This window comes from Rissa tridactyla, chromosome 1 (genome assembly GCF_028500815.1).
Source record: "Rissa tridactyla isolate bRisTri1 chromosome 1, bRisTri1.patW.cur.20221130, whole genome shotgun sequence".
NCBI lineage: Eukaryota > Metazoa > Chordata > Aves > Charadriiformes > Laridae > Rissa > Rissa tridactyla.
The window spans coordinates 12,113,708-12,138,260 of record NC_071466.1 but is presented as its reverse complement, the minus strand read 5'-3'; the positions used below and the strand labels follow the sequence as shown (position 1 = coordinate 12,138,260).

General features: G+C 55.9%; 1 protein-coding gene across 1 annotated transcript; it reads left to right on the top strand.

The window, feature by feature from the left end:
- The first annotated feature begins 18,484 nt into the window (after positions 1 to 18,484).
- On the top strand, positions 18,485 to 19,483 carry LOC128914450 (olfactory receptor 52B2-like). Its single transcript, XM_054213394.1, has one exon. The coding sequence runs from the start codon at positions 18,509 to 18,511 to the stop codon at positions 19,481 to 19,483; it is 975 nt and encodes a 324-aa protein (XP_054069369.1). The 5' UTR covers positions 18,485 to 18,508.
- Positions 19,484 to 24,553: the final 5,070 nt, after the last annotated feature.

The following is a 24,553-nucleotide window of genomic DNA, read 5'->3' as shown; positions in this document are numbered from 1 at the left end:
TCAATAGACAAGGGGAGAGCAACTGACGCCATTTACCTGGACCTGAGCAAATCCTTTGACACTGTCCCGCATGACATCCTGGTCTCCAAGAGGATAAAATACGGCTTTGATGGACTGACAATTCAGTGGATAAAGAACTGGCTTGACGACTGCACCCAAAGAGTGGCTGCCAATGGGTCCATGTCCAAGTGGAGGCCAGTGACAAGTGGAGTCTCTCAGGGATCAGTAGTGGGACGGGTCTTGTTTAACATCTTCATCAGCGACATGGACAGTGGCATTGAGTGCACCCTCAGCAAGTTTTCCGATGACACCAAGCTGTGTGGGGCGGCTGACACGCTGGAGGGAAGGGATGCCATCCAGAGGGACCTGGACAGGCTGGAGAGGTGGGCCCATGTCAACCTCATGAAGTTCAACCAGGCCAAGTACAAGGGCCTGCACCTGGGTCGGGGCAATCCCAAGCACCGATATAGGCTGGGCAGTGACTGGCTTGAGAGCAGCCCTGAAGAAAAGGACTTGGGGGTGCTGGTGGACGAGGGGCTCAACATGAGCCGTCAGTGTGCACTAGCAGCCCAGAAAGCCAATCATATCCTGGGCTGCATCAGGAGAAGCGTGGCCAGCAGGTCGAGGGTGGTAATTCTCCCCCTCTATTCCACTCTCGTGAGACCCCACCTGGAGTACTGGGTCCAATTCTGGAGCCCCTACTACAAGAAAGATATGGACATGCTGGAACGTGTCCAGAGAAGGGCCATGAGGATGATCAGAGGGCTGGAGCACCTCTGCTATGAGGACAGACTGAGAGAGTTGGGGTTGTTCAGTCTGGAGAAAAGAAGGCTCCGAGGAGACCTTCTAGTGGCCTACCAGTATCTTAAGGGGGCCTACAAGAGAGCTGGGGAGGGACTTTTTAGGATGTCGGGGAATGGTGGGACTAGAGGGAATGGATTAAAACTAGAGATGGGTCGATTCAGACTGGACGTTAGGAAGAGGTTCTTCACCATGAGGGTGGTGAGACACTGGAACAGGTTGCCCGGAGAGGTGGTGGAAGCCCCATCCCTGGAGGTTTTTAAGGCCAGGCTGGACGGGGCTCTGAGCAACCTGATCTAGTGGGAGGTGTCCCTGCCCATGGTGGGGGGGTTGGAACTAGATGATCTTTAAGGTCCCTTCCAACCCTAACGATTCTATGACTCTATGATTCTAAATGTGATTATGGCACTTTCCCTGCAGCAGGAGGAGGGTTCAACTCACATCCAAGGGTATGCCAGCGGTGTTAAGAAGACTTCTCTCTTCCTCCACTACGTCATTTTTCTGAAAGGTGAAAGCCTTCGCAACAGAGATTAATCCAGCATCTGCACCTCCGTCCAGCGAGCCAGCAGCCCAAGAAATTATTATTAATAACCAGTATTTGCAATCCTGTGCCTTTCCACGTGCGCTGCACCGCCATCGCAGGGAAGGTGATGAACGACGCTTGATGTTCAGGCCATTCGCCAACAGCAAGGGATGCCAACGGCACGTGCAGCCTCAGCGCCGTGCAGGTCGGCCAGCGCACGGGTTCCCAGAGCCCACATTGTCCGTCCAGCGTGAAGCCCCGGGATGGTGGGTGCCACAGCCAGATCCCGGGCACGGGGTGGGTCTGACAGAGGAAAATCTGCCGCACGGCCCCAACAGAGCCAGCGCCCGGGGAAGGCACCCAGAGCACCCCACGGTGAGACCCCAGCCCCGGCCCATGGCTCCTCGGCCGGGCAGAGCCCAGACACAGCACCGGCCCCCGCTTCAGGCGAGCAGCAGGGGCAGGATGGGCATGGGCACCCCCGCCAGACCTTGTGCAACACCCCCCAGCCCTGTAGAGCATCTGCCCCCCTCTCCCATCCTGCACCGCAGCCCCCCCCGGCTCTTCATGGCCTCCCTGCAGCCCACCCTCACCCAGCCCAACACAGCCCCCTCACCCCAGCACGGCACCCCCCGGCTGTACACAGCCCCCCCACCCACACAGCCCCCCAACCCCACACAGTCCCCCCAGCCATGCACAGCCCCCCGCCTCAAACAGCCTCCTAGCCCACACAGCCCCCCAGCCCTTCACAACCCCCACACTGGGAATGGGCATTGGGAACAGGGACGGGAATGGGGGAGGGCGCTGCCAGCACCAGGAACAGGCATTGGGAACAGGAATGGGAATGGGGGGGCTGCCGGCATGGGGAATGGGCACAAGAAGGCAGGTGGGCTACTGGGAACGTGAATGGGAACTGGGGCGCTGCTGCCCCCGGGAACAGGAACAAGAACTGGGAAGGGGAAAGGGAACTGGGAACCGGCAACGGGAACTGGCACTGGGTGGGGGAGCTCTGCTGGTACAGCGAACCAGGCACTGGGAACTGGGGTGGGGGGGGTGATGCTGGTGATGCCACTGAGCACTGGAAACTGGGCACATTGGGATGGGTGGGTGGGGATGGGGTTCATGGGAAGGGGGGGGTCTGGGGATGGGGTACATTGGAAGGGGGGTCTGGGGATGGGGTACATGGGAAGGGGGGCCTGGGGATGGGTGCCTGGGATGGGGGTCTCTGGAAAAGGGCGCATGGGGATGGGTGCGCAGGTCGTTGTGCCCAGGATGGGGTGCTGGGGGATGGAGTGCTTGGGGATGGGGTGCCCGGGACGGGGTGCCCAGGGCTGATCCTTGGCAACGGGTGCCCAAGACAGCAATGGGGCCCGGGACGGCCAGCACGGCGGGGGCCGCTCCAGCTCTGCGCTGGTTGCCTCGTCCCCCTGCCCGTGTCGGGGAGGGATGAAGGGCCTGGGGCTGCTGGGGGTCGCCTCCGGGCCACCTACTTTCCCAGCAGTGTCTCCAAGTCCTGCCTGACCTGGAGATACAGCCAGGGCCTCGCTGGGTTTTGCAAAGCAGCGCTGTGCAGCCCGTGCCTCAGTTTCCCCACCTGCGCAGGGCAGCCTGAGTCCAGCCCCTCTCTCTTCCCTGCCTGGGTGAGGAGCACTTGGGACACACCTGGGTGATGGCGGTGACGGACCCAGCTCCCCACTCTAAGCACCCTTGAAACCCTCCTGGCTTCCCGTCGCCCCAGGAGCTGCAGCCCCAGAGCGAATCCTCAGCGGAGGAGGAAGAGGGTGCTGAAGTCAGTTGAGACAAAAAGTTGGTTGAGGCTGAAACTCCCCGTCTGGGGAGTCCGTAAATCTGCAGGAATGTCCTCGCTTGCTGCCTGGGTGTTTTCCTTTTCCTGGTGGCCATGCGGAGGACGGGCTGCTATCGCAGACACGCCGCGCCAGGGCGCTTGGGTGACCCGGGCAGTGGTAAGGGGTGACAGCAGGGACGTCAGACCCCTCTGCTTCTGCAGAGCTCCCCGTCCCCGAGAGGAATGTCAAAAAACCTGAAAACCAGTATGACAAAACTGAAAATTGGGTGACAACCGTGACATACAGGGCATGCTGGAGCTCATGCCAGTGTCACCCAGCGCTACTGGAAGTTTTTGTGCCGTGCACGGGCTCTTCGCGGCGGCTGAAGCAAGGCTGTCACATCTAGGGAGCACGTTCCTAACCAACACCGAGGACACGCGTAAGTCACGTAACTTCAGAAGGACAAGTGACAATTCTTGTCATGTCAAGATGGGAGGGCACTGGATACACTTCTGCGCGTTGCCTTCATGTTCCCCCCCGTCCCCTCCGGCGCCTGGATGGTGACAAGAGCGTGGACAAGGGCGAGATGCTCCTCCTGGCTCATCACAAGCAGCACTTTGTGTTCGCAGGGAAAATGTTTGCCTTGTGCAGGGTAAACACGGCCCCGGAGTCATTTCTGAATGCCACAGAGAAAGGCTCCTAATGGATCGCCCACACCTGGGACAAAACACATCTTTTGTCGGAAGAAAAGCAGGAGCAAAAGGCTCCTGTTGCTCAGACAACACAGCCCAGGTGGCAGCTTGTGTCGGGAATTACCGGGCAGGGGAAGATGGGCATCAGAAATAATCCTCTTGTCGATCCTGCCCCCTTCATGGCAGGACACAAGGAAGCCGAGGGGGGCTCGGCTGGAAAGCGGCGCTGCACAGCGCCCGTGACGGTAAAACACAGCCGGGCAGTTTCTTCAATGCAAATCCCGCAGAGAGACCCGAGGGCTGGAAGCAGCAAGAGCCCGAAGGCTTGGGGCGAGCGGCTCCCCAGCGGCCGCCGAGCCCCATCCCGCACAGACCGCAGCACCCAGGGGCCAGCGGAACCACTCAGCACCGACCCCAGCACGAAACGGGACACTTATCCTCTGTCAGGGAAGAGCGAGGAACAGAGGCTTCCCGGGATCCCTCTCTCGCCCTGGGCAGGCACATCTCGGAGACCGGGAAATAAGGGGAGAATAAGGGGAGAAGGGCACCGGGAAGGCCAAGCTGACCTGATGCGGGGGGGGAGGGTTGTGTTGCATTTAACGAAATAACTAAATAACTACATAAGTAAATAACTAACTGCTTTGTGCAGGGGCAGTGGGTCGCCCTGTTTGCCTCGCAGTGAAGCAGTGTGGGGGCAGCAGGAGGGACCCGACCTCCAACACGGATGTGTGGGACCTGCGGAGTGGCCACAGCTTCACTGGGGCAGCGGCTGCCAGCAGCAGGACATGGAGGACCAACAGCATCCATCACCACGGGCCGTGCTCCCCCCGTGCTGGTGGGCTGCCTGACACGAGGACTTTTCTGTGCATTTTGTATTTGCTTAGCAAACCCTACAACTGGTGGCTTCTCTGGGGCCAAGGACTCTCCAGGCTGTGCTGGTGCCGTGTCCACGGAGTAGGGGGACCTACTGGGGAAACCATCTCCCTGAAATCATAGAATTATAGAATGCTTAGAGCTGGAAGGGACCGTAAAGATCATCTAGTTCCCCCCCTGCCCTGGGCAGGGACACCTCCCACCAGCCCAGCTTGCTCCAAGCCCCGGCCAACCTGGCCTTGAACCCCTCCAGGGATGGGGCAGCCACAGCTTCTCTGGGCAACCTGGGCCAGGGGCTCACCGCCCTCACAGCCAAGAATTTCTGCCCGAGATCTCAGCTCCATCTCCCCTCTTGCAGTGGAAACCCCTTCCCCCTCGTCCCATGGCTCCCCTCCCTCATCCAGAGTCCCTCCCCAGCTTTCCTGGAGCCCCTTGAGGGACTGGAAGGGGCTGCAAGGTCTCCGCGGAGCCTTCTCTTCTCCAGGCTGAACCCCCCCAACTCTCTCAGCCCGTCCTCCCAGCAGAGGGGCTCCAGCCCTTGGATCATCTCCGGGGCCTCCTCTGGCCCCGCTCCAGCAGCTCCGTGTCTCTCCTGTGCTGAGGCCCCAGAGCTGGAGGCAGCACTGCAGGGGGGTCTCCCCCGAGCGGAGCAGAGGGGCAGAATCCCCCCCCTCGCCCTGCTGCCCACGCTGCTGGGGATGCAGCCCAGGATGTGGGGGGGTTTCTGGGCTGCCAGCGCATGTTGTCAGACCCAAGCCCTTCCCTCAGGGCTGCTCTCCATCCATTCTCCGCCCAGCCTGGACTTGTGCTTGGGATTGCCCCGACCCACGTGCGAGCAGCCGTGCGAGCCTGGCCACGGCCGGGAAGGAACTCGCCCAGCGCCCGTCGTGTGGCCATGGGATGGTGTCACCACACGATGTTTTGATGCTTCGGAGGAGCTGCACGAGTCGCAGCCGCTCGTCCTCAGCCCGTGGCACGGCTGCTCCCAGCGCACCGCGGCTCTCCCACCCGCTGCAGCTCGTGGTACGCAGGGGTGATAAATGTCGTGGCAGTTTGTGAGCGGACAGGTCAGGGAATAAAGCTGAGCCTTTGCTGGTGGCGGTCCTGCCCCTCCAGCCCCACGTCCCCTGGCTTTGCCGTGCGATACCCACCTCCTGCAGGTAAAGTTCTCTCAGAGGGAAGGCGATTTGGAGCAAAAATAACATCGAGCATCGGTGCTGCTGTTTCTCCACGTCTTTGTTCTCTTGACCTCGGGGATGCGCAGCGGTTGCCACTGAGCTATTATAAGCTGTGAGCATCGTGTTCTGCCTCCCCGCTCTCACCGTGCTCTTCTCCCTGGGAGAAAACACTTAAAGGTTAAATATATGCTGGCCATTGCTCGGCGACGTTCTGTAGCTGAAAAGACAAACACAAAACAAACCCTGTGCATTTGGACAAGAACCGAGGGAGGATTTCAGTTTTGCCCGCTGGGACGGCAGAGCCCGGCCTTGGCCTTGGAGCAGGGGGCAGGAGGGTCCCTCCTGAGCCCGTTTTCTGGTGTGAACGGTTCTTCTGAAAGGGAAGCAGAGCAAAACCAAATAAAACCAACTCGGTCGACGCAGAGTTCAGCTCCGTGTGCCTCTGATCTCTTTACGGGCGTTTTTAGTGTTCTGGTTTTGGAGATGAAACGTAAGGTAGAAGAACACAGCCCAGCGCTGGAGCGAGGGGCTGATCCACAAAGGGGACTTTCGGGAGAGCCACTGGGGCTGGTTTCTGCAGAAATCTGCTGGGACACCATTTCTGTGGGAACCCAACGCCAGCTCCTGCCCCACTCGCTTCTGAGCTCTGCTCGGCCTCAACACCCATCTCCGCCTGGATTTTACAGTTCCTCCACCGCGTCCTGGTTAGGGATGGGGGTGCAGGTGGGGCTGTGAGCGCCCCCACCCAGCAAAAATTTGGACATTTTGAAGATTTCCAAACTCTCTGTGTCAGAAGGACACCAGGTTCCCGTGGAAAGCTGGTGTGAACCAGCCCACAGCTGGGATGTCTTCGATGCTCCCTCAGCTGGTGCTGCTCCTTTGGTGTCCGGGAGCTCAGCACCAGTGGTTCCTCCTGCTCCACATGGCCATGATGCAGTGTCAGAGCTGGCCATGATCTGTTGCTGTGCAAAACAACCAGGAAGATGGGTTTCGAGTACTGGTTTGGCACTGCAAGCAGCAGTTTGGGGAGGCAGCGTCCCAGGTAGAGTGCTTCTTCCTCTGCAGGAAGAGTTTCAGGCACCACCACCACCACGGTTCTATGGGATGCTGTGAGGGGCTTTGTCTTTAGGACACAGGGAGCATCCTCCGCCAGTGCAAAGGGTTCTGTGTCTGGTAGCAAAGTGTGCAGCCCTGAGTTTAGAATCATAGAACCACAGAACGGTTTGGGTGGGAAGGGACCTTAAAGGCCACCCAGTGCCATCCCCTGCCCTGGGCAGGGACACCTCCCACCAGCCCAGCTTGCTCCAAGCCCCGGCCAACCTGGCCTTGAACCCCTCCAGGGATGGGGCAGCCACAGCTTCTCTGGGCAACCTGGGCCAGGGGCTCACCGCCCTCACAGCCAAGAATTTCTGCCCGAGATCTCAGCTCAATCTCCCCTCTTGCAGTGGAAACCCCTTCCCCCTCGTCCCATGGCTCCCCTCCCTCATCCAGAGTCCCTCCCCAGCTTTCCTGGAGCCCCTTGAGGGACTGGAAGGGGCTCCAAGGTTTCCGCGGAGCCTGAGGATGTGCTTGGCTTGCCATGTGGATGGGGAAGAGGATCTCCAAAAGCACCAGCCCAGAGGACTTCTCCTTAGATGGGCTTGAACCACAGCATGGGGGACGCAAGTCTAATCCAGGCCAGGTGTCGGATTTTCTGTGCTCAGGTGCATGGAGGCGGGAGGAGGAAAGTCCCTTGCTCGCAGGTTGCAGGTGCTGGGAGGAAAAGGACCTGTGCAACAAATAAAAATGATTAAAAAATCCTTGGAAACAATGGCAGGACAGCTGTGTTAGCCTGACTGCTGGTGCCGTGGCGGGGCCAGGGGAGCTCAGCCTGGGAAAGGAGCAGCTGAGGCTGCCCCGACACGGCCCGTCCTCCTCGCTGGCACTGCCGAACTGACGTGATCGCTCCTGTCACTCCTGTCACCGCTGTCCCTGGGGTGACGAGCAGCTGAGCTGCTCTTTGCAGCGAGATGAGGCAGAGTGAAGGTGGTGGGGATGTGCTTTAGCCTGGTTTGTGCTGGACGCCTAGCGGGGGAGTGACTGGGATCGCTCCCACGGGACACAGCGCTGCTTTCTCAGCTCTTTTCAAACCTCTTTTCCTCGTGTCCCCTCTCTGCCAGGCTGCAGAACATGGAATCACAGAATCGTTTAGGTTGGAAAAGACCTTTCAGATCATGGAGTCCAACTGTTAACCTAGTGCTGCCAAGCCCACCACTACCCCATGTCCCTCAGCACCACGTCTGCCCGGCTTTTAAATCCCTCCAGGGATGGCGACTCCACCACTGCCCTGGGCAGCCTGGTCCAATGCTTGACAACCCTTTCCGTGAAGAAATTGTTCCTAATATCCATCTTAAGCCTCCCCTGGCACAACTTGAGGCCGTTTGCTCTTGTCCCATGGCCTGTTCCTTGGGAGAAGAGCCCGACCCCCCCTGGCTACCCCCTCCTTTCAGGGGGACGTAGAGAGCGAGAAGGTCTCCCCTCAGCCTCCTTTTCTCCAGGCTGAACACCCCCAGCTCCCTCAGCCGCTCCTCACAAGACTTGTGCTCCAGACCCCTCACCAGCTCCATTCCCCTTCTCTGGACACGCTCCAGCACCTCAACGTCTTTTTTTGTGGTGGGGGGCCCAAAACTGGACACAGCATTCGAGGTGGGGCCTCACCAGTGTCCAGTTCAGGGGGATGGTCACTGCCCCAGTCCTGCTGGTCACACTGTTCCTGACACAGGCCAGGATGCTCTTGGCCTTCTTGGCCACCTGGGCACACTGCTGGCTCATATTCAGCCGGCTGTCGATCAACACCCCCAGCTCCTTTTCTGCCGGGCAGCTCTCCAGCCACTTTTCCCTAAGCCTGTAGCATCCCTCGCCCTCTCCTCCCTCGGTCCTCTCCTCCCCACAGCATCCTGGCTGGACCTTGGGGGCTCTGACGCCCTGGGCGATGGCTGCAGCCTCCCGGCCATGGCCCGATGCCCGCACAAGCCCCGCAGCGCACCCGGCTGTCGGGGCTGCAGGACCACGGTATTTCTTGCCTCGCAGAGACCTCTAGAGCTCACTCTCCGAAACATCGGCGCTTCTCTGGTCTCCTCTGAAGGGTGCCGTCCACATCAGGCCTCTTCTGCGCAGGCTGGGGCACCGCAATGAGCTTCTCAGTTGCTCGTGGAGCCACTCGTTCCCCTTCCCCAGAGCAGCCCCCGAGAAGTCCCTTGTGTGTGACCCAGCTACCTGGGAGAGCAGGGGTCGCCTCTGCCTGCTGCTCCTCCCAGTGACAACCTGTATTTCTGGGGTGCCATCCTTGATCCTGGGTCCCTGTTGAGCCCGGCAGCCCCAGGGATGCTGGGTGTTGGAGCACCCCCCAAGGATATGTGCTGTATCCCCCAAGGATATGTGCTGCACCCCCCAAGGATGTGTCCTGCACCCCCCAAGGATGCGTGCTGTATCCCCGAAGGAGGGCTCCCGCCCACCAAAGCCTCCTGGTACCCACGCTGGCTTGGGGTGGGATGCGGCACGTGGCTGGGGCAGGTCTGCGGGTTGCTCTGGGTGTCTGCTGGGGACACCTGGCCACTCACTCTGGGGGCCACGGCACTGGATGCAGGGGGGCAGTGGCCACAGTGGGGGCAGCTGGAAACTGGCCCGTGGTGGGAGGTGTCCCTGGGTGGGAAGCAAAGCCAGAGCTCCTTGATTAAGCCCCGTGTTTGCAGAGTAGCAACGGCACATCCTCCGTTTGCCGTACAGCTCCCGCTCTCTGCTTGGATACTCGGTGCTGACAGGATGGGACATCGTTACCGACCACAGAAGGAATTGCTGCCTACGCTGGAGGAAACCCAACTTTTGCCTTGGAAAGCTCAGCATAATTCAAATTCCTTCCTAAAGCGAGAAGTGAGGGGAATCTAAATGATGCATTTTGAAATGCACAATGCGTAAGAAGACAGACAAAAGAAACATTTCTAATTCTTTGCATGGCTTCCATTGAAAATTTCCATGACTACTGTGGGTGTTGTGATCCCCTGTGGAAGAGCTATTGCCATCTCAGGATTCCAGATCCTTCTGCAAGCCCGGGGCCTCCCCCTCTAGCCCCTTTCTTACCCCAAAAGCCATGGGGAGGCATCCCCTGGCTCTGGGGGAGGGGGGAGACGTGGCCTAGGGGAAAGGGCCCTGGAGGTGTGGCAAAGAGCTTGCATTAATTTCCTTTTGGTTTATAATATATTTCTCGATGGAGAATTCTCTACAACTGCCTGAAAGGAGGGTGCAGTGAGGGGGGGGTTGGTCTTTTCTCCCAAGGAACAGGCGATAGAGCGAGAGGAAACGGCCTCAAGTTATGCCAGGGGAGGTTTAGGATGGATATTAGGAAAAATGTCTTCACTGAAAGGGCTATCAAGCATTGGCCCAGGCTGCCCAGGGCAGTGGTGGAGTCGCCATCCCTGGAGGGATTTAAAAGCCGGGCAGAGGCGGTGCGGAGGGACATGGGTTAGTGGTGGGCTTGGCAGCATTGGGTTGATGGTTGGACTCGATGATCTGACAGGTCCCTTCCAACCCGGACCATTCTATGATTCTATGAAAAGTCTCCTGTTCCACCCCACAGTGAGGAACAGGACCTCACGGCAACACCGACTGGAGGTGGGGACAGAGGCAGGATCACGGTACCCAAATGCTGCCTCCGTGTGTCAGACTGTGTGCGGAGAAGGGGAGGCAGCGCCGGGCCCCTGTGACGGCCAGGCTTGGAGGGGGGATGCTCAGGGGGGTTCGGTGATGGCTGGTGCGCATCCCACCTGCTCCCCCCGCTATCCCCTCGCTGCCGGGGCCATTGGAGCGCCGCGGTCCCCGTGGCTGTGCCGCTCCATCCGGAGGGCACCCACAAGGGCAGGGGAGGACGGAGGCTCCACGAAATAAATCCTTGCCTTTGCTGCTGCTAGCGTGCCGGGACGGTGTTCAGAGAACCCTGTGCCAGGCCACAGCTCATCCCGAATTGAAGGGCTGTGAACTAAAATAAAATCGATCTGGAAGATATTCCCTGCAGCAGGAATGGTAGAGCCGTTTCTGTACGGCAGCTGCGTCCATCAGCAAGGACCCTTCTGTGCAGACACGGCAGACCCCTGCCAGGCTCCTGCAAGGGGCTGGAGCTGCCTGGAATGGCTCATCTGGAGCATTTCCCAGTGCATTCTAATAGGAATGGGGCCCCGGGCACATCCAGAGCCACCAGCTGGGTTTGAATGTGCTCCAGGGAAGGAGATGGTGGCATTTGTTTTGCCCGGGTGTTTCCCAGCCAATGGAGTGAGAAATGCTGGAGGAGATGTTGCTTTGGTTGGCATCGCGTCTTGGTGTCCTCCAGCCCAGTGTCCAGCCAAGCCTGGGCTCCGATGCTCCCTGGCGAACACCGGAGGCAGTCGGCTTGCTCGGTGCCGAGCTGCTGCGAGATGCTGACTGAGGCGGTGACCGAAACCTGGGCACCACCTCGCACCCCCGTGTGGGTCGGGGGGACAGCGGGAGGTGCAGAGCGAGGAGAAGTTGTTCATCTCCAGGTTTCTGGAAATGCTTGAGGATGGGAAACCAGGATGTTTTCTCCTGGTTGCGGGTTTGCACCAGCAATGCCTGTGTGGGAAATTTCCATGAAGAACTCCCCTAAACTGGGAATCTGCCTGGCCAGGGACAGAGAAATACCCTTAAATGCCAGAGTAGGTGCTGCTGGAGGGGGTCGGCGGCCAGGAGTGAGAAGAGGCTTTGTACTCCCTTGTTCCATCATTTGCCATATCAAATTCCAGGGAAGTAATGGTAACACTGAAAACGCCCCGTGTTTCACATGAAACGATTTTACACGGCAGGGAAAGGGGATTCAGGTTATCCTGCAAAAAGAGGTTACCCCTGCACTTGATTAGAAATACTTCAGCTACTAAAACGTTTTGAAGAGCTGAAATAAATGACTGCCCAGTAGTTTCTGGAATAAATATAATTCCCATTTACTGCTGGCAAGGTTATCCTTTGGTCTTTAAAACTGTGGCTTGTTTAAATATGTGACAGAGGACCTAAGTCGGGATGTCATTTTTCCTAGGGAAAAACTTGTTAAGGGAACACAACCTTCTTCCATACACGCGTGTGAATATCTGAGATAGGTTAAACTCACTTAACTGAAAATATCTTTTCCTGAAGTAGTCATTTCAGGCACCAGTGGAGGAAAGTGAGGGCTTTCAGGAGTTATTCATCTTCTCCCAGTGCCGACAGTGGCTCCTTCCCTGGCTGTGCCCTCTTTCCTGGCCAGCTGTGGCAGGGGTGAGGTGGTCCAGACGATGCCGTCTGCAGCCACTGGGTGTGAATCTGCTGCATTTGCAGCTGGACGGAGTCAGCGATGTCTGTTTGCTTGCCCGCAGTCCTGTCACTAGGGTGGAAGAACCAGCGAAACACGCCATGTGCATCCCTGCTCCACCGCGGGAGAAGGTGTGGATGCTGGTGGACCTGCCCCATTGCAGCCCAGCGTGGACGAACCCCTCCAGCCCAGAGCCGGGAGGCCAACGGCGGTGTCAGACCGGAGCCCAGCCATGTGTAGCCCATGGCTTCCAAGGGACTGAGGGTGCCCCAGTTTGGGTGTCATCCCTCGCTTCCACAAATCCCCCCACAACGCGCTGTTGGAAGCCAAGCCAGCTCCTAGGGATCGCGTTGGGCTGTGTCCAGTGTGGGGCTGTGCTGACGCTGGCTCCCCCCGGTGTTTACACCATTGGTTTCATTGCTGTATCATAGAATGGTCAAGGTTGGAAGGGACCTTTCAGATCATCAAGTCCAACCATCAACGCAACACTGACAAAGCCACCACTACCCCATGTCCCTCAGCACCACGTCTGCCCGGCTTGTAAATCCCTGCAGGGATGGCAACTCCACCACTGCCCTGGGCAGCCTCTTCCAATGCTTGACGACCCTTTTGGTGAAGACATTTTTCCTGATATCCATCTTAAACCTGCCCTGGCACAACTTGAGGCTGTAGGTGGGAAAGGCCCGGTTGTGCGAGGTGTGCATGTCTCCCAGAGGTGACAGATGCTCTTTGGGCCTCAGACCCTGCAGTGCTGCCCAGCTCTGCCTCCAAGGTCACCCACGAGGTTTTGCTGAGGCGGTTCATCAGATGCCACCACAGAATCAGATAACATCGATGAACAGACACGGTGGGGGCTGGCACGGAGAACTCGCCTCTCTGGCCTTGCCCATGCCTGGCTTTCTTGGCAGCCAAAATACAAGTTTCTGGGGGGCAGACTCTGACTTGTGTTTATCTCCGCTTTCGATTTTATGCCATTCCCGATCAGCGTTCACCTAACCTGATTTTTAAACCCCCAGCGATGCAGACTCCAGTCCCTCTGGAAGTTGTTCACCTCTGAACTGAACTTCCTAATGTTTTCCCAAGTGTCCCACCCCGCTAATAAATACTCTCTGTTTCTGGCCTCCCCCGGGGTCGGCAGCCCCCCTGCCTGTTCCCAGTAAGCTGCCGCACGTTGGCAGGCTGTTATCACATCTCCTCCTTCCTAGACAACAAATATCTGCAGAATAAAGAGAGGGTTTCCCGGGACCTGAGGTGGGACAGTGCCACCCCCGCAGCTCTCCGGTGTTTACTGCAACTGCTTAAACACCAACATGGACCAACGCGCTGGCAGCCTGGGCTCTATTCCCCAGTGTCTGCCCTTGTGCGTACAGGTTTGGGCAAGAAGAAAACATTTTTAACCTATAGCTTCAATATTTTTGCACTGTCCTCCTGTTACCCCTCACTAGCAATAAGGGAGAGGCATATTTTTTGGAAAATACTTGAATTTTCAACTTCCTCTTTAATTAGCCTGTGGCTAAAGAGTACCCCACCTTTTCTTAAAAATACTGTCTGACGTGAAATCTATGATGTGCAAACTCCTCCCTGTTTCTACACAGCTGCGAAGAGGAACGGCTCTTCCTCATCTGAAAGGCTTTAGGCCAGCTCTGATCTGTAGAAACCACAGCGAGAGAGATGAAAAGGAAATTAAAAACCGTACACTGATAAGATGAACTTTCCAAGCGGGTTGGGAAGATCTCCGGCACCTGCAGGTGCCCAGACATGAGGCATTGTCTGACGGGAGAATAATTACTGGACAGGCTGACAGAAAATGGGTGGGTTTTCTGGCACACAAGAGTAGTCCTGGGTCCTGCAAACACTGAGATATTGAGTGTTGGACCATTCCCACAGAAACTGAGTTTCCTCATCATGCCCTCAAATGTCTCATGCTTTGGTCCATCATAGGGCAGAATGACAGCACGGGAAAGTCAGCCTCTGCAGGGGACGGTGCTCCTGTTCCCGAGATGGACAGGCACGTCCCATCCTCCTCCCCAGCATCCCGGTGGGGCTCTGCCCGGGCAAGGCTTATCCCCCTGCCATGGCTCCATGCTGAGTTCCCAGAGGCCCCGGAGATGCTGGGAGGGCTGGAGCCCCTCTGCTGGGAGGACAGGCTGAGAGAGTTGGGGGGGTTCAGCCTGGAGAAGAGAAGGCTCCGCGGAGACCTTGGAGCCCCTTCCAGTCCCTCAAGGGGCTCCAGGAAAGCTGGGGAGAGACTCTGGATGAGGGAGGGGAGCCATGGGACGAGGGGGAAGGGGTTTCCACTGCAAGAGGGGAGATTGAGCCGAGATCTCGGGCAGAAATTCTTGGCTGTGAGGGCGGTGAGCCCCTGGCCCAGGTTGCCCAGAGAAGCTGTGGCTGCCCCATCCCTGGAGGGGTTCAAGGCCAGGTTGGCCGGGGCTTGGAGCAAGCTGGGCTGGTGGGAGATGTCCCTGCCCAGGGCAGCGGGGGAACTAGATGATCTTTAAGGTCCCTTCCAACTCTAACCATTCCATGATTCTATGATTCTATGGTATCTTGTTTGCAGGATCCCTGCACTTCACACTGCTGGTCTTCTCCTGTCCAACCCCTCTACAGCAGCAGGGACTGCGCAGACCTGATGAGGCACTGGGGTCTGTCCCCTGGCACTGACATTGATGCCCCCGGGACACAGGCAGCCCCCAGACCTGGGGGTATCCGTGTATCCCTGTGTCCTCCCCGACCGTTCCCGTGGACACTGTGGGGTCTGGGCTCGCTCTGGCGGCAGATGTTAAACTGGGAATTAATGCAACATTCCAAAAGCAAATCCTCCTTTGGGAGCAACGTGTTGAGAGGGGCTTGGGCAGCACCCAGTGTGATCGCTGTTGTTCCAAAAACTCGCTGGGTGTTTTCCAGGTAGGTAAAATCTGGCGCTCTGGCCGTGAGGGCTCAGCACACGCCGGGCAGTTCGGCGGAGGCAGATGGTCCATATTTATCTACGGCTGCTAATAAAACAGAGAGGCATCTCTTTCCTGTCTGCCTGTATTGGTTCAGTATTATTTCTGAACCTGAGGCACCGCAGCCCTGAAACAGAACAAGAAATCACTGAATGATGAACATTTCATTGCAGGCCAAGTTATATAGAATTCATACTCCTTTGTTTCATCAAAAAAAAAAAAAATACAATTACTTTCAATCATTTTGATTTGGTGCTGGGATGAAAAAAAACCCCGCATTAATTCATACAGTCCTCCGTATTCAGACCCTTTTTTCTGCTGCGTTAATGGATCTTCAGCGTGTTGGTTGCAGGCAGAGTATTTTCAGAGCATCTTTTAATTCATTTTCTGTGTCCTTTGAACAGACAGAGCTATTGTTTCAGGTTTTTTTTTTTTTTTTTTTTTTTAACCACCACTACGTACTTTAGAAATTATTTTGCAATAACAGTATATAATAAATTATGCAACTGCGGTGTTTCTGTTTTTTCCAGTTGACGCCAGTTCAGACTAGCCGTTCGATCTGGGTGGAAACCTCTGCCGCCACCTCTGTTTTGCCAGGCCATCGAGGCAGCTCTGTGCCCGCAGCCGCTCGGAGGCTCCGTTATTTGTAGATCATTGACCACGGGCTGGAGTCGGGCAGGGAGAGGAAACCCCCCCCCCACCAAGGAGGCGCAGGGCAGCAGCAGCAAAACGCAGAGGCTGTTTTGGGAGGTGTCGCCAGCGTAAGGAGGCAGTTTGCACCCCGTGGGGGATAAACCACCCCCGGAGGTCTGAGATGCCCCTCGGGAGGCTGGGCGCGATGCTCGGGCAGCGTGATGTGCCCGTCCCCATCCCGAGTCCTCGCCGCGCTCAGGAGACGCAGTCGGTGCCGGGCAGGGACAGAGTGAAAACACTTGCAATGCAAATGATGGGGAAGCAGGAAATATCTTGACTCACCTGGGAGTGTTAACTGGGGTTAATCTTTAATGCACTAGCAATTTAAACTTCCACAAGCCGACCGGCCGATGTTCCTTCTGGGATTCGGGAGGGGGAAGGACCGATGTCCCCAGCCCTCGGCGGCACAGACAGGGATCTGCACCCCCTCGCAGCTCTGCACTGATCGGGGCTGAGGTTCCTCCTTCCTCCTTGGGGCTGGCCCTCGGTGAGTCATTTTCTGTTAAAAGCCGGAGTCTGGGGCAATGCTTTCTCATTTGAAAAGAAGGAAAGGAAGTAAAGCAGCATCTGAGAGAAACCTATTTCCCTGTCACTAAGAAGCGGAGGTGTAAAGTCTTGCTGAACCGCTTTGCAAGCCATACGCAGTCAGGCATCGGCTGGCGTTGGTGCCTGGGAATGTTCCCAGGATGATTTAATTTACAATTATATCTTTATATGCCTATCTTTATTCAACTCTGCTGAATTACGTGGTTTTAAAAGTGGAAGAGGCAATTGGGTAAATATTTGTGATGAGCTGAAGATCTTTTCTAGACTGACTGACGTTTTCAGTGGACTTTCTGTTCCTAGAGGAGAAGAATCCTTCTTAAGGGAAACGCTTAGAAACGCAAACACGTCTTGCGTTTAGACACCTGCAGTTTGCAATAAAAAAACAACAGGCTGCACACAGGTCTGAAGAACGAAGGTTTAGCTTTTGTCCAAATTAAACTAATTTTCTTGCATCCCAGCCCTGGCCTGGGCTTTCTCTAGTATCTGTTGGAGCACACTCGGGGGTGTCTCCAGGGTGTTACCATGACTGGAGAGCTGCCCAGCAGAAAAGGAGCTGGGGGTGTTGGTCGACAGCCGGCTGAATATGAGCCAGCAGTGTGCCCAGGTGGCCAAGAAGGCCAGCAGCACCCTGGCTGGTACCAGCAATAGTGTGGCCAGCAGGACTGGGGCAGTGACCATCCCCCTGTACTGGGCACTGGTGAGGCCCCACCTTGAGTGCTGTGTCCAGTTTTGGGGCCCTCACCACAAAAAAAGCCATTGAGGTGCTGGAGCGTGTCCAGAGAAGGGCAATGGAGCTGGTGAGGGGTCTGGCGCACAAGTCTGGTGAGGAGCGGCTGAGGGAGCTGGGGGTGTTCAGCCTGGAGAAAAGGAGGCTGAGGGGAGACCTTCTCACTCTGCAACTCCCTGAAAGGAGGGGGTAGCCGGGGGGTTCGTCTCTTCTCCCAAGGAACAGGCCATGGGACAAGAGGAGACGGCCTCAAGTTGTGCCAGGGGAGGTTTAGGATGGATATGAGGAAAAATGTCTTCACCAAAAGGGTTGTCAAGCACTGGACCAGGCTGCCCAGGGCAGTAGTGGAATCACCATCCCTGGAGGGATTTAAAAGCCGGGCAGACGTGGTGCTGAGGGACATGGGGTAGTGGTGGGCTTGGCAGTGTTGGGTTGATGGATGGACTTGATGATCTGAAAGGTCCCTTCCAACCTGGACAATTCTATGATTCTGTGACTTGGCTGCCCTGGCAGCACCGGTTGCCTTGCATTTTCTTTGTCCAAAGATCATGCTGTGCAGCCCACCATGTCTTTGCCCCTCTTTATGAAAGACAGGAAAAGGAATGAAGGAAAAGGCAGGAAATCTGGCCAGTAAGAGAGTTGCTCCAGGGCATTCATAAGGCCTGGGCCTGGGCTGAAAGCTTTCCCCCTTGGTGTTTGCCAGTGTTTGGGTCTCTGAAATCCCTGTGGGATGGGGCAGAGGCACAAAAAGCACTTTGCAGTGTTTGCAAACAGATGAATATGTTTGTACAGGTGGAAATACAGGGAATAACGTGTCCAGCAGAAGTTTCAGGGGTGGTCCCAACCTTCAGAGGTGGTAGCTGAATGTCAGCCACAGTTTTAATTCCTACCTTAATAGTTTGTACAAAGAACTCTCAGAAATGAACTGGTCACTGATCTGAACAGAGTGAGATATGGTATTAATTATGTCATCTCGCTAAAGAAACACACGGTCCTAACAAAGAGACACGGCTTCCCAGATGCACACGGATATAGACCCCACCGATAGCGACAAGGCAAGTAATTATGACTTTTACAAGCCTTTTTGTGACAGTGGATAAAATGGAGATGGAAAAGGACCTGGCATTGCAGTGCAAATGGAGGGACAGAGAAGCTGTTTTTCTTACAGACAGTTTGTAGGGTCGATAGGAAGGAAAGAACAGATTCCTTTGTACAGCAAAACACAGCGAGTCAACCCCTCGGCCTTCAGGAACGGCTCATGTTAGAAGGCAGTTGCAAATAGGACGTTGTATGCACCGATTTGTACATGTTTGTAGGTGGTCATGAGCCAACATCAGGCTCACCAGGTGTTGTTTATCCCTTCTCTTTCTTGCGCAGAACAGAGTCAGGCTGACACTGAGCACTGAAGCACCATGTATGAGCTCAACGAAAGCAGCTTTGATCCTATCACCTTCGTCCTGACGGGCATCCCTGGCATGGAGGAGTCCCACATCTGGATCTCTGTCCCCTTCTGTCTGATGTACATCACCGCGGTGTTAGCCAACTCTGTCCTCCTCTTTGTCATCATCACAGACAGGAGCCTCCACGAGCCCATGTACCTCTTCCTCGCTATGCTGGCAGTTTCTGACCTCATGCTTTCAACAACCACAGTGCCCAAAATGCTGGCGATTTTCTGGTTCAGAGCCAGGGAAATTTCCTTTGATGCCTGCATTACACAGATGTTCTTCACCCATTTCAGCTTCATCGTGGAATCATCCGTTCTGCTGGCGATGGCGTTTGACCGCTACGTGGCCGTCTGTGACCCGCTGCGGTACTCTTCAACCTTAACCCCCTCAGTGATCGGGAAAATAGCTGTGACTGCCATCGTCCGGGGGTTCTGCATCATGTTCCCACCCATCTTCCTCCTCAAGCGGCTGCCCTACTGCGGGCACAACGTCATGCCCCACACCTACTGCGAGCACATGGGCATTGCCCGCCTGGCCTGCGCCGACATCAAAGCCAACGTCTGGTACGGGCTGACCACGGCTCTTCTCTCCTCTGGCCTGGACGTTGTGCTCATCGCTGTCTCTTACGCGCTGATCCTCAGGGCAGTCTTTCGGCTTCCATCCCCCGAGGCTCGTCTCAAAACCCTGAGCACCTGCGGCTCCCACCTCTGCGTGATCCTCATGTTCTATGTGCCTGCCTTTTTCTCCTTTCTCACGCATCGGTTTGGCCACCAGATCCCAAGTCACGTTCACATCCTCCTGGCCAACCTCTACGTCGTGGTGCCGCCAATGCTCAACCCCATTGTGTACGGGGTGAGGACCAGGCAGATCCGGGAGCGTGTCCTCCGCCTCCTCTGCCCTGCGGGGGGGTGCCCGTGTCCTGGGTGGAGGAGCAGATGCTGAGCCAGGGGAGGCGGGGATGCGGGACAGGGTCTGGAACGCAGCACCAAGCACTCCTCACCCTGGAGGAACAGGTTTGCCCAACAGGTTCAAGAGAAGCTGTGTGGCAGGATTTCTGGAAACGTGGGCTTGTGTCATCAGCCCCTTCATTGCTACCGGTTTCTCCCAGAGATGCGTCCCCTGAACGGTCCATCTAGCAGACACTGGGCACAGTTCAGTTGAGGAGCATCAAGGCTCTTACACCTGGTGATTTACCACCACTACTGCTGCTGATTTTGTTTGCTGTCCTACAGCTTCGTTTCTGTTTGTTCCTTCACCTGTTATCTCAGTGCCTAGACCGTGAACACCTCATTGGTCATCAGACTGGAGCCTGGTACACGAACCATAGCTGGATTGGCAAAGTGCCGTTTACCATGGCACAGGTGATGATCTGTCCTCCTGTCTTCAAGGGTACAGCTTGCATTGCTGAGGGACCCTGGCACCTCTTGCTGCTGAAGGTGTTTACATGCTGAAGAGCCCTGTGAGGTTGGGAAAAGCTTTATTGGCCTGTGTTTAAGGGAAATATATCCCTTAAACCACAACGTCCAAAACTGAATTCAAGACTCTAGTACGGAGTGCAAAGGGACGATGGTCTCCTACATCCTACACAGTCCACAGGGACGTTTTCTGTCTTTTCGAGAACACTGCGCTGCTGAGCAGAGCTCAGCGTGAAGCACATTGCACCTCAGGATCCTTTTCTGCCCATGCAGCTGGCTGATCGCCCACCACTTTGTTACTGCACATGTGATTTATCCTCCATCACCAAAATAGCCTTGTTGAAGGTTTTGTCTGGTTCCTCTCGTTGCTGTATGTACCAGTTGCGTCAATAATACCTTGTTCCACCTGAAGTGAGTGGCAATCTGCCTCAGAAAGTCGTGAAAAGCAGTGCAAACGTGAAGAGTGAGAGCTAGATATTGCTGGAGGAGCAGCAAGGACAGTTCTGCGCATAGAACCATAGAATGGTTTGGGTGGGAAGGGACCTTAAAGATCATCTCATTCCACCCCCCTGCCCTGGGCAGGGACACCTCCCACCAACCCAGCTTGCTCCAAGCCCCGGCCAACCTGGCCTTGAACCCCTCCAGGGATGGGGCAGCCACAGCTTCTCTGGGCAACCTGGGCCAGGGGCTCACCGCCCTCACAGCCAAGAATTTCTGCCCGAGATCTCAGCTCAATCTCCCCTCTTGCAGTGGAAACCCCTTCCCCTTCGTCCCATGGCTCCCCTCCCTCATCCAGAGTCCCTCCCCATCTCTGGTATAGGCACCTGTACACAGTTAAAGTTTAATTTTGACATCAATCTGACCAGCAAGGAGAGCCCTTGTCCTTCCCTCTCTGTTCCTCAGCATTGCAGGCCGTCAGAGCAAACTCCCCCGCTGCCTCCGCTGCGGTGAATCTCATCAGTGGCCAGGTCAGCGAGAGGGGAGACTCATCCCAGCACACTGAGCTCCAGCACTGCCGGAGTGTCCCAGGGGGATATGAAGACCCATGGGGAGGAGGGAGATGAGGCAACGTGGGAGACCTCAGGGGGAAGCCTGCCAGAATTTCAGGTCTTCTGCTGGAAGGTCGGTGTGTGATGCACGGCGTTTGAGGTGGGTTTTTGCTGCATTGTTATAGTATGGAGGAGCGTGGAGACACCGACACCAGCAGTCACAGTCCTGTCAGGAGCATTCTGGTTCCTGCAGCCTGGACTACAGCAGGAATGGGCTGTTCCCACAGGGCTGGAGCTTCCCAGCCCCATGGAAAAGTCCCAGCAGTGTCCCCATCTGCCCAGATCTCAACACCAAAACACAAAGGTCCTTTTGTGCAGTGCTCTGCATCCTGTGGGCGTGGTGGGTAGCTCAGATGGGACTGGTCGGTCCTCTCGTCCTGACAGCAGAGTCCTGGTGGCCATTCTGGCTCAGCTGTTAAATGCCAGGGCTTCTGTAACCCATTGCGAAACCTGCAGTGTGAGTTGCTGTTGGCTCTGAGTAGGCGATGCTCTTGGTCCTTGCTCAGGGCCGCAGAGAGCAGCGACGGCTGCAGCAGGTCTCAGAACATCCTCCACGGAGGTCGGGCAGAGTGGTCCTGCTCCCTGCACAGCCCCGGCTTGGCCAAGGTGCAGGGTTGAAGAGGCCCCACTGCTGGCCCTCCACAAGCTCTTCTGGCTCTGGTGGCTCCTGGGGTTGTGAAGCACTAAACCACCAGGGTCCTGCAAAGCTGCGGCAGCAGGTTCCTTTCCACCATGTGAAGGAACTCTGGGATGAGGAAGAGGAGGGAATGTACCAGAGCCCAGAGACCTTTCCTTCATGCTTTCCTTCACGTTCTGCTGGGTGGGATGCCGAGACAAATGCTTGCTTCTCCTCACTGCATCATACCTGCTGTTGGCTGCACTTTTCTCTTACACACCACTGAGGCACAGGGGGGCTGGGCACTTTTTGGTCACCTCCTGAGCTCAGGGGCTTCCCTGGGTCTGGCCAGTATAACCCTTCCTCATCCAGGCAGCAGCCAGAGTCTTCTGATGGCAGCAATTAGGGAGCCCTTTCTGAAGGTTCACTCTCCACAGTCCAGCTCTCGCAGCCGGGCTGCTCTGACCCTGTGTCAGCTGTGGGACCTGACGAAGGGTCTGGTGTGTTCATGTCGGCAGTCACAAGACGGAGCGGATCATCCAGTCATTTCTGCAGAACGTCCTTTTTTCCCTGACGAAGAGGGCGGAGAGCACTTGCCAAGCTGACTGTACTGCAAAGCCATTTCAGACCTGCCCGTGGTGGGGAAGCCACCTCGAAGGCAGCCACGGCCATATGCCTGGACCTCGGAGGTGCCTCCTTTGGAGGGGCTGGTGACCCCGGAGATGCTAAGGAACATCTCTCCCTAGGTCTGGGCCCCACGAAATGTCATGCCCTGCATCAGGGCTGGAGGCAGCAGATTGCTGAGGGCTCCGGCTGAGGCCTATCAAGCCCAATGTCCCTGATGGAGAGCAGGAGCAATGAGTGCTCTGAGGGACCAGGCTTGTTCACAGCTGAATGACACAGGAGATGACACCAATACAGCAACCAAAACCCTGCTCTGCCCCAGTCTTCCCAGTAACGCTGCTACAACTTCAAAAGAAAAGGGAAAGAAAGAGAGTTGCAATTTCAGATCAGAAAAAAACCCCAAAGTTCTTAATTCTTTCATCACATTTATTTTTTCTTTGGTGTTTTTTTTTTTTTTCTGATTTCATCAAAGCTGGGAACCCTGCGACAGGCACAGGGGAAATGAAAGTCTGTTCATTAAAAGCTGTTTGCTTAACAGTGAAGATAACAGAGCTGGTTACAAAAGCTGCTCATATCGTTGGATTCTTTTTTTTGATGTCCTCAAAACATTTGTGTTTGTGTTGGCTTTCTTAGCAAAAGAAGGAGTATTTACACAGAGCAGTCCACGTGATTTCTGATAGAAGACGGAGCTGTGAGAAAGAAAATGTGTCAGGAGAGCAAGGCGTTATAGGCAGCACATGGATAGGCTTAGACAGAAATAGATGCTTTAAGGTCTTTAGGGCATGGAGGACCTGGAGCAGCTGTCACAGGGGCTGCAGCAGACTTGGAGGTTGGGGTGAGATGTGAGACAGGTCGTGGCTGCAAGAGGCTTGTTTGCCGATTCAGAAGGTCTCCTCCAGCCCTCCCTGAAAACAAGAACTTGTTGACAAAGCAACCCTCTGCTGAAGAGTTTTCTCCTGAAAGCCTTTTGGCCAGCTCTAGTAACAACTGAGCTGCCATCTAAATTCATCAGTATTAAAGAACCATATAGCTCACTGGTGTCTCTGTTGCACACTTCAACTTCCAAGGTTATTTCAGAGAATTACAGGCTGGCCGGGGTTGGAAGGGACATCTGGAGACCCTCCAGTCCCACCCCCTGCCGGAGCAGGGTCACCCAGAGCAGGTGGCACAGGAACGCGTCCAGGTGGGTTTGGAACGTCTCCAGAGACGGAGACTCCACCACCTCTCTGGGCAGCCTGTGCCAGGGCTCTGCCACCCTCACAGGAAAGAAGTTCCTCCTCATGTTTAGGTGGAACTTCCTATGCTCAAGTTTGTGCCCGTTACCTCTTGTCCTGTCGCTGGGCACCACTGAAAAGAGCCCGGCCCCATCAGGCCAGGCCCCATTTCTGCCACCTTCTTCACTGCTTCCCCTCTTCGTTCTCTCCTTGGTGATGAACTTTGAACGCATTTAACTCTGAGCACAACAGCAGCGCAGCCAAAATGAGTGAGTGTGCTCAGAGGTGGCACAAGCCCAAGCATGGTCCTGAGCAGGGACCCTTTCATAACTGCCCAGGAGTCTTCTGCCATCGTATCCCATATGCCATCAAATACCTCCATCCCCGGAGGGATTTAAAAGCTGGGCAGACGTGGTGCTGAGGGACATGGGTTAGTAGTGGGTTTGTCAGTGTTGGGATGATGGTTGGACTCTATGATCTGAAAGGTCCCTTCCAACCTGGACAATTCTACGATTCCATGATTATCATCTTCTAGTGGGAGGAAGGATCTCCCTGGGCAGGTGCTGCATGAATGCAAAACAAAAGACCTACCTCCAAATTGCTTCCAACCCAAGTATAAATGACGGAAAACGGGTAGGGAATGGCACCACCGGAAGAGTTCTGGCCCACGTGCTAGGTTCTTCTGCTGACCCGCTGGCACTTTGCTCAGGGTGATGTTTCTCCAGTGAGTGGTCCTCAGCGCTCGGGGATCCTCTCCCAGGGCGATGCATTCCTGCAGGCACCCACATCTTCACCTGCATTTTAGCAGCCATCTTGGGATGGGCTGTGTGTCAGTGCACTTCATGGATCTTTCTGCTTCTCTGGGTTTCCAGGATCAGTTTTATACAAGCGAGGAGGCAGTTTTTAACTCGCAGCCCTTGTGCTGCTCTGCTCCTTGGATAGATGTGGTGGCCGGGTCAGGGAGCAAACTGCACAGGCAAATGCCCCTGAGTCAATGAATCACTAGCTTAGCAATTAATGTCCAAAGGGGCATGCATAATGGGATATTAGCCAGCTGATCAGGAAGATTTGTATTTCTAATGTGGTTAAAATGT

Bases quoted from the DNA above. Each gene is read 5' to 3' on its own strand.
- LOC128914450 (XM_054213394.1), top strand. From the start codon at position 18,509: ATGTATGAGCTCAACGAAAGCAGCTTTGATCCTATCACCTTCGTCCTG.